The following is a 9,074-nucleotide window of genomic DNA, read 5'->3' as shown; positions in this document are numbered from 1 at the left end:
ATGAATTCTTTGGTTTTTTTTGAAACGCTCTCTTCAAGAATTCACAGACTTGCGCCCTGTTGGAAAGAAACACAAATCAGATACATTATACTGAAAATGGACACTTTAGAAAACTATATTTTATTCTCATTGTTTTCCTCTTGTGTGGTCTGGGGAAGGCGATGCTTGAAGCAAAGTGCTTCTAGCAAAATTTACACCATGGGATCAATTCCAGTTGTGCCTCATTGCTAATGCAGAGTAGTTTTCACATCCAATGAGCTGTGCCACTGACTTGGTGAGAGGGACAGTATCTCTCATGGAGCAAAACCTTAGTCACCCAGTAGCCCACTCATTTAAGTAAGTGGCTCATTTACTGACTATGGTCCCCAGGATTTGTTCTGCAAGTGCAGTTGTAGTCAAATTCAGTGTGCCAGGCCTCCTGCCCTGCTGCTCTGTGAGAAGCAATATGGAAATGGCAGTGGATGAATGCAGCGGAATGGCTTTTTTTCCCTGCAATTTTCTTCCCTCACTTGATTTGCGTAATATGAGGAGGCCCTTGCAATCAGGGAGAGAGTGAAAGCTGTACCCCGGTAGGTTATATATTCAAATCAAATCTCATTATGAATTTACCGTATAACTTCTGAATTCCTCGCTTATCATCCTCTGAAAGCTGGAAGGTTTTGGGGTTCGTATACGTATACATAGGATACATCAGAGCACCAGGGACATTTGAATGGGCAAGTCCCAAAGAGTGGCCAAATTCATGAGCAGCAACAAGGAACAAATTAACTCCTACAGCACAGAAGCATACAAAACAATATTAAAAACATGTCATTTCTTTTTAGCATACAGTCTGCATAAGCAGGAGAATTTGCACCATTCATTCCCTTGAAATGAAACTACAGAGTTTTGACAGTTTTTAAATTGAATTTTCCTATTTAATTCCAATATTTTAGTAAAAACACTGCTGATACCATGAATAAGCATGAAGAGGCCTTATGTGTATTTTAAACTGTCCCGTTAGCCAACCTTATTCCCACAAGTCATTCATTGTACCTTTTCATACTTTATGTTGAAAACAAAGGATCACAGCCCTTGTTTTGCTTTTGAAAGTGCTTTAAAATCCTGATGTAACAGACATTATGCAGCCGCTAAAGAAATGCAGAACTTCAGAAATGTAGTTGAAAAGAAAGAAAGAAATATTGGTGTTGCAAAAAGCATTTCCTATAGCTGTGTTCTTGTTATATATGTATGTGTTCTCCCTCTTTTCATGCAGACATATAGGTTTTACCTCGATTGGTCTCTGACCATACTTCATCTTCATCAAAATGAGCATCTCCTCCTATGCCATGTCCAGGTGCAAATGCATGAGCTAATGCTTGACCTCTTCCATCAAAAGGACTTCCATCACCATGCTCTGCATTGGAAAAGAAAGAAATGTCATCAGATGATATTAGTTGCAATGTTTAAATTCAGCAACTTGACAAGTTACTTTTTTTACATTAATTGTTAATTTCATTTCTTACTAAAGTTTCCTACAATAGCAGAAAGATAGGGTTTTAAAACCAAGGAGCTCGGAGTAGGAAACACTCCCCAAAATCATGACTGAAGTTCAGAAGCTGCGTATGACAGAACTGTCTTACTTGCAAAACTGTTTACTACTTTTTCCCTTTGGGAACCTGTCTTACTTTATGTATGATTCAGAAACCACTGAACAAATTTTATGAACCTTTTCCAAAAATGTGTTTTTGAGAAGCGTTCAGAGATTATTTCAGCAACGATATTTAACGCTTGATGATGGCATAAGGACCGGGAAGTTTTCACTGTTGAAAGTGTCGGGCAACTTCAGTTGTAGACATCCACTCTCACAGTGATTTTAGTGGAAACCAAAGATTTCTGATCTTTACCTACGCTTAGTGCAAAAGCTGTCAGGATAAAATATTTATACTTGCCCTGAAAAAATCCCTTTCCCCTCTAGGAGACCCACCTGGCTGATTCAATTCAGGTATATTTGGGCTATCGAATGCCATTTTTTGTCTTTCCTCACACCAGATGATTAATGAAATGTCCCAACCCTTGGAACAGGATTAACACAGGCAGAAGAGATCTTGTCCCACCACATGACAAGAGGGACTAAAGCCTATTCTAACTTGCAGGGTCCTTTTTCACTTTGGCTGGCACCCTAGAGATCTTTTCATGGCTGCACAATATGCTTCCAAATGAATGAAGCAGGGACTCAGAATACTTTGGTGTTTGCTTGAAGTTGTCTGCATGTGAGCAAGGTGTCTGATTTTCCTTATTGGTAATGAAGGTCTAGTAAATATAGTTAATGAATCTAGAGAACAAGTCAGCTGAGCTGACTTCTTGAGTCAAGTCGGCTTTTAGCTTGGCTAAATTCAGTTAGCTTAGATAGCAGGCATAAGTGAAAGGTATTTCTATAATTGTGTGTTACTTTGGATCACAAGTGAGCTTTTGAAGTGACTCTGCATTTACCAAGCTTTGCCTTGTACCTTGTTGCAGTCTTGGAGTGCACCCATGGGCTTCCTTCTAGAAGAAATGCCACCAGAAGATGCTCTGCAGGTCCAATGCACCCCAATAGACAAAGATTGTTCAGTCCAGGGAACCAGACTGAACCAAAGCTACATGGAGGGAAGCCTGACTGAAATATGAATCCTCTGACTGCTGGGTCTTTAGAACTAGCTATTTTGTTCTAGAGATTTCTTCCTGTTAGTCTGCACTACTTGTCAAGGCAGACATAGCCCTGAATACCTAGATTTAGGGGACTTGTTCCAGAACTAAATCTCTTTTCTCAGATATAACTCCCAAAGTCTAGTGGTTTCATGGGGAGAAAGCTACTTCTTAATATTAAATAAATTAAATTTGATGTCAAATTAGTTAATAAAAATAAATAGATTGATAAATTTGATGTCAAGATAAAGTGAAGATAAGCCATGCAAACTTCAGAGTAATTCTAAACTCTTTGATCTTTCTTAAAGATCTGTCTATAAAAATACATGCTGTAAGTCAAAAATGAACCACTGTATTTTAAAATGAAAGAATTAGTCTCACCACGACGTGCAAATGCAATCATGATGTCTGCAGTTCCCCAATAAACTCTTTTGAACTTCAGTGGAGTCACATCACTCCATACCATGAAAGCTTTTCTTATCGCTTCATTCACTGTTGCTCGGGGTAAATCAGGTGTATAATTAAGAATCCTGGCAGCAAAAGGAAACAGATTAATACCATTTAAACATTTAGGTATGAAGGAACCTCTCATAGTTAGGTACTAAGCAGTCCTTTTCCCTATAAAACATGAAATGCTACTGACCTGTAAGTCAAAAACTTGCTTTCCCATCTTGGATTTCCAGGAAATAAACTGTAATTTGCTATATCAGGGACTCCACACCTGGGCTGGTTTATCATTTCCTTTGTTTCTGCAGTTAATGTTCCAGTTACAGTCAGGTGGAAAAAACTCTGCATTGTTTTAATTCTGTCTTTTAAACTTTGGCTATCTGTTTTTCTAAGAAGTGGAAAGAACTCATCAAGATATGTCTGAAAGAAGAAAAAGAAAATAAAAATTAGTATGTATGTCTGTGATATTTCAGTAATTGCATTTTATGTTTGATAGCATTGTTTCATTGTCCTGCAAGCATTGCTGCATTCAGTTTTAGCTGTATTTGTTCTTCCCATTTTAGTTTACCAAATGCTCTCTCTCTCTATTATAGAGTAACATGTATGCAAAGAACTGCAATAACATAAAGGCACTGTAAAAAAAGAAATCCTCTTAAATATATTTTTTACCAAGTGTTGTTACCCACTACTTTCCAAGGTAGTATATATGTTTCCGAGATGTTTTTAAAATGACATGCCTCTCTTAATTCACTAGGTGGAACTTGACTCCTTTTGCAAATTAGATTTAAAAGTCTGCAAACTAGAGTCTAAGCCAGTCAGCAGCTTTAAACTGCTTTCTGTCACATCTGCAAACCTTACAAATGTATTTGTAATTGTTGCATTAATGTAAGATAAGATAATATAAATAAACATGAAAGAAAGTTAGTAGTTATGTAAAACATCTAATAAAAATAATTGGATTATCCAAAATATAGATACACCGTCCCACTGGTGACATACCTTTATATTCTCTAAGTCTGTGGAGCTCTGTGATTGTAGTTTAGATGGCGTCGGCAAAGCAGAACTCTGAGGTAAGAGAATGGCAGCGCAAAGTAAGAGGTATCGCATTATGCTCCACCTTGCCAAGGAGCCTCGCTGAAGCCAAAACTGTGTGATCTGCTGGCTGCCAAGAGCACAGCTGTAATGCTTATATAGATCCTGAGAGCTGCATGTGGCAATGGACATGACTCATTTTTTAGTGGTGATACTGTAACGGCATCATTATTCTAAGAGGTAAACGAAGGCACGTTAAACAAATCTTTCTGTTGACTTCCCCATTGATGTCACGCCGCAGCTAGCAGCCAGCTTTGACTCTCTCTTATCATTCCAGCAGAGGGATATACGGAAGTTTGCTTTCTGTAATTTCAGCAACACGGTTACTGTACTGTCTATCCTTGTTGCACTTCCAAAGTTTGTTATACACAAAGACAGCCTAAAACAGCTGTCTGACCAGACCGTTGCTGTATAGGTTTATGCAAGGGCCAAGATGAGGCAGATGGGAGTGTTATGTCATTGAAGCAACTGGCACTTCCTAGGAAGCCTGCATAAGACTGTCTAGCTAAATTTTCAAGCCAAGTGCTGTCAGGAATCCTATTGCTTCAGGAAATCCAACTCACTGAAGTTGAAGAGATTTCTGCTGATTTTGCTGAGATCTGAAGAGGAGCTCTTTAAATGTACTCCTAGTAATAGGATGTGGTGGGAAGCCTTTATATCTTTCATGTAAAATGAGATGGCCTCTGAGGACATCCTCTTTACATTAGACAGAAGGATATAAATCATAATTTACAATAATGTGGGAAACCTATCAGGAAAAGAAGAAGGGAGTTTACCCTAAATAATATGGAGCCATCTCCCACTGTCAGTTGTACTAGCACAACCAACTGAAGCTTCACCAAGCCACAACCTGGTCCCCTGAGGCAAAAGCTGTTCTCAGCAGCACTCCACCAAACACTAGAAGTGATAGGTTTGATAGGTTTTGAGGGTTGGAAACATGAGTCCAAAGCTTGGCTTGTGATTTCTTTCAAGATGTGCAGTTTTCTGGCAATATTACCCTGAAAAGAAAAGATACATAATGGGGAATAACTTTTCACTGATTCTCAAATTAGGATAGTTCATATAGCCATAGTAGAGCATGTGTGGAAGAGTTTTTGGAATATCAGCTTAAGTCCAGTCTACTTCTGTTTGATGTGAAGAGAAAGACTTTTGATTTCAGACATCATTTGTACAATAATGCTGCTAATCATGCAGGACAGAAATATTATCCAGTTGTTAAATATACAGGGCTTTGTCTTCATATCAAAAACAGCCCATATACCCCTAATGTGTTCATTATTTTAATGTATTTTTGATAGGCCTACAGGAAATCTATCAATTCTCAGATTTTAAAGCTTGATAAAAGAAGCTTTTCTATTAATAGATGCTAGGTATTCCTCAGCAATGGACTTGATGTCTGGCTGTGATAGTAAAGTAATATTTGGGCCAGGGATTGGGTGTCAGGTGAGATGAAAATTCATTTAAACCACTTTGAATTCCATGACTCTGGCGTCTAGTCTAGAGTCTAGAACTGTGGAATTCAAATGGTCTCAACGGGATAGTGTATTTACTATATTTAATATATTATAAAGTGTATACTATACTATATTAGAGGCATACAAGCTTATAATATAACAATTATAATTATATAACATATATTGTTTTGTATATAATGATATATATAATTATGATATAATTATATGAAAAGCACATAATATAAATGTAGTAGTACTGATTGTTCTCTCACATATATCAAATAAATTTGAAGGCCACAAGAACGTCATTCCAGCTGACAGAGTATCAGTTAACTCAGTTTCTTTAATTGGGCTATAAGTAAAACTGAAAAGAACTCCATATAAGTACTACAGCTTGCTGAGAAAGAAAGAACATCATATTTCATTTCATATTTTGCTGCGAATTTGTCAGCTCCCCTCTCCTGGGGAGATGGTTTCAATGAACATTAAGATACTAAACAAAAATCTTTCCTTGAAATTTCATTTATTTGGATTATAAATCAATGGAAATAAATAATGCTAATAAGATCAATATTGAAGTGAAATGGTTATTATTTTTCAAATTTCTCGTATATATGAATTTGTTTGTGTGTGTGTGTGTTAACCTGGAGCGGTCAAGACTGTTGCAGGACAGAAATTTCTTGCCCAAGCATCATAGTCACGTCATTATACTTTAGCAGGGAACATGTCCCTGTGTAAAACAATATGGTCTTTGTAAAAAAAGGGAAAAGGGTAGAGAAACCCACCCCCTGGATGAGGAGATTGAGTGTACCCTCAGCAAGTATGGAGATGACACCAAGCTAGGAGGAAGGGTTGATCTGCTTGAGGTAAGAAAGCTCTGCAGAGGTATCTGGACAGATTGGATTGAAGGGCTGAGGCCATCATATGAGGTTCAGTAAGGGCAAATGCTGAGTCCTGTACTTTGGTCACAACAACCTCACACAGCGCTACAGGCTTGGGACAGAGCAGCTGGAGAGCTGTGTGGCAGAAAAGGATTTTGGGGTGTTGGCTGACAGCTGACTGAACATGAGCTAGCAGTGTGCCCAGTTGACCAAGGCCGATGGCCTCCTGGCCTGTGTCAGGAACAGTGTAGCCTGCAGGACCGGGGAAGTGATCGTTCCCCTGTGCTCGACGCTGGTGAGGCTGCACCTACAACACTGTGTTCAGTTTTGGGCCCCTCACTCCAAGATGGATATTGAGGTGCTGGAACATGTTGAAAGAATGGCAACGAAGCACAGACCTGAGGAGGAGCGGCTGAGGGAGCTGGTGTTATTTAGTATAAAGAAGAGGAGACTCAGGGGATAACATATTGCTCTCTACAACTATCTGAAAGGTGGTTGTACTATGGCAGGGGTCGATATCTTCTTCAGAATAACTACGAATAGGACAAGAGGAAATAGCTTCAAGTTGCACCAGGATAGGTTCAGGTTAGATATTAGGAAAAATTTGTACATGGAGAGAGTGGCAAAGCATTGGACCAGGCGACCCAGGGAAGTGGTGGAGTCACTGTCCCTGGCAGTGTTCAAGAAACGTGTAGATGAGGCGCTTAGGGACATGGTTTAGCAGGCAGGGTGTTGAAGGGCTTACAGTTGGAGTGGGTGATCTTGAAGGTCTTTTCCAACCATAATGATTCTATGATTTTCTCTATAATTCTAAAGGTCAGAAAAAAACTCTTACAGATATTTAATAATAGGAGTTGCTGTAGCCACACAATGAAACTAAAAGTTCTCCATGATGTAAAATTCTATGAAAAATCACAACATTGTTACTGAAATGTTCATAGCTTGACGTTTTTCGAGGCGCATGTTCCTGCTGTGAAGAAGGATGGGTGGCTAATGAAGCTTCCTATGAGGATCCCAAAGCCTTTGTGATCCAGAGACAACTACATATGGGCATGGAAGCTAAACCTTGAACCTCTTTTGGACAAAAGAAATTTTGTGCTCTGCAGCAGAATGAAAAAGTGAAGCAGAACTGAATGATTCAGTGGTGAATGATCATTGCTGGTCATTTGACTCGGACGAGAGAACTAGCTGGACTCTGGCCAACCTGAATGAAGCCAGCAATTGCAATGCATGCCAAAAGTTGTTCAAATGTCTTTAGGAATAAAACCAAAATGAATGGTCCAAATTTCGGGGAAGTGTTTCATTTACTTCATTTGTAAATTATGCAGTATTGCTTTTAAATACCTACTAAACCAGGTAGTTCTGCCTTCTTATGTCTATAGGACATCCAATATCTTTTGTTTTATTATTTGGATATTTAATTTGACTGAAAAAAAACAGTGAACATGGAAAATATTTCTATAGATTTATATCTTCTCTTACATGGCAATTGTTTGGAGCTAGACCCAGTGAGCACAACCTATTTCAGAACCTGAAGGTTCTGTTCTTTTTTCAGAGAAGGAGCCTTCATTCTCCTCTTGTGTCAGCTCCATACAGTGTGCTCCTTTTGGGCACAAAGCTGCCTCTGAGCAGCACAAATCTGGAGTACTCTGATGGTTATTACTGGCCATTTTTTTCTTGTCTAGGGCCTAAACAGTAGATGTAGGCACGTCTCCACAGTTTCTGTTTGCATTATGCTCCTCTGGGAGTTCTCTTCAAAGGAACCAGGGCCTCTGAATCCCTACTAAATTTGGGACCCCGAGCCCCTTTCACAGACTACCTGAGGGAGGAAAATTCCATTGTTTTCAGCCTGGGGCATCTGATCTCACTCTGAGGCCATGTAGAGGCCTGCCCTGAGCCTGCTGCTACAGGGCAGCAGTGCAGCGCCTCCCTCCTGCCGTTTCCCAAGCCCAAAGGCCTACAGCTCAATGGGAGAAAAAGCCAGAAGAAGGGATTAGATACGAAGGCTCAGTGCAAATAGTGTGACGAGAACTAATGCACTTTAGTTGCTAATAATTAAGTAGTCAGGCTTAACGTATTTCAGCCTGCTTTTATGGTGTTTAACCAAGCTTTTGTGGTGTCTGCAGTTACATTAACAGCTTTGTATCTAGAATACTTTAATTTGGAAATTGCTTGGGAAAACAATGTAGATATAATTTTTAACAATAATCATCTTGAGCAATAAACCACAAGGGAAATTGCGTTCCTGTAAATGTTGCTTATCTTTGCTAGATCTAACATCCTCTGTGTTTGAATTTGCGTACTTCTTTGGTCAGTGCCATGGATCAGGATTCTCTCTTTCATCCAAGTGACAGACATATATGGATCTCAGAATTTTCCATATAAGTAATTTTCTTTAATCAGTTTAAATTGAAGTCTTACGATGCAACCTTTGGGCATATGCACTCCTTCAACTCTCCAGAAGAAAAGACATGGGATGGAGGGAAGGGAAAAAGGCAGAAGGTTGATCAGCTGCATTTCACTACAGTACAGA

The 9,074-nt window shown here is 39.1% G+C and overlaps 1 protein-coding gene across 1 annotated transcript; it reads right to left on the bottom strand.

The window, feature by feature from the left end:
• Nucleotides 1-479: 479 nt before the first annotated feature.
• On the bottom strand, nt 480-4,274 carry MMP7 (matrix metallopeptidase 7). Its single transcript, XM_010218912.2, has 5 exons — nt 4,114-4,274; nt 3,311-3,534; nt 3,049-3,197; nt 1,271-1,396; nt 480-771 (listed from the first exon to the last, which is right to left on the bottom strand). The coding sequence occupies exons 1-5, from the start codon at nt 4,219-4,221 to the stop codon at nt 575-577; spliced, it is 804 nt and encodes a 267-aa protein (XP_010217214.2). The 5' UTR covers nt 4,222-4,274; the 3' UTR covers nt 480-574.
• Nucleotides 4,275-9,074: the final 4,800 nt, after the last annotated feature.

Source organism: Tinamus guttatus, unplaced genomic scaffold, assembly GCF_059628265.1.
Source record: "Tinamus guttatus ecotype Peru unplaced genomic scaffold, ASM5962826v1 Tinamus_guttatus_pri_ptg000150l, whole genome shotgun sequence".
Lineage (NCBI taxonomy): Eukaryota > Metazoa > Chordata > Aves > Tinamiformes > Tinamidae > Tinamus > Tinamus guttatus.
The sequence above is the reverse complement of the archived record's forward strand: the minus strand, read 5'-3'. Positions and strand labels throughout refer to the sequence as shown.

Coding starts and splice junctions, on each gene's coding strand:
- MMP7 (XM_010218912.2), bottom strand. CDS start 4,221: ATGCGATACCTCTTACTTTGCGCTGCCATTCTCTTACCTCAGAGTTCT. Junction 3,198..3,310: donor AGCAAGTTTTTGACTTACAG/GTCAGTAGCATT, acceptor TTTTGCTGCCAG/GATTCTTAATTATACACCTG. Junction 772..1,270: donor ATGGTCAGAGACCAATCGAG/GTAAAACCTATA, acceptor TCTGTGCTGTAG/GAGTTAATTTGTTCCTTGTT.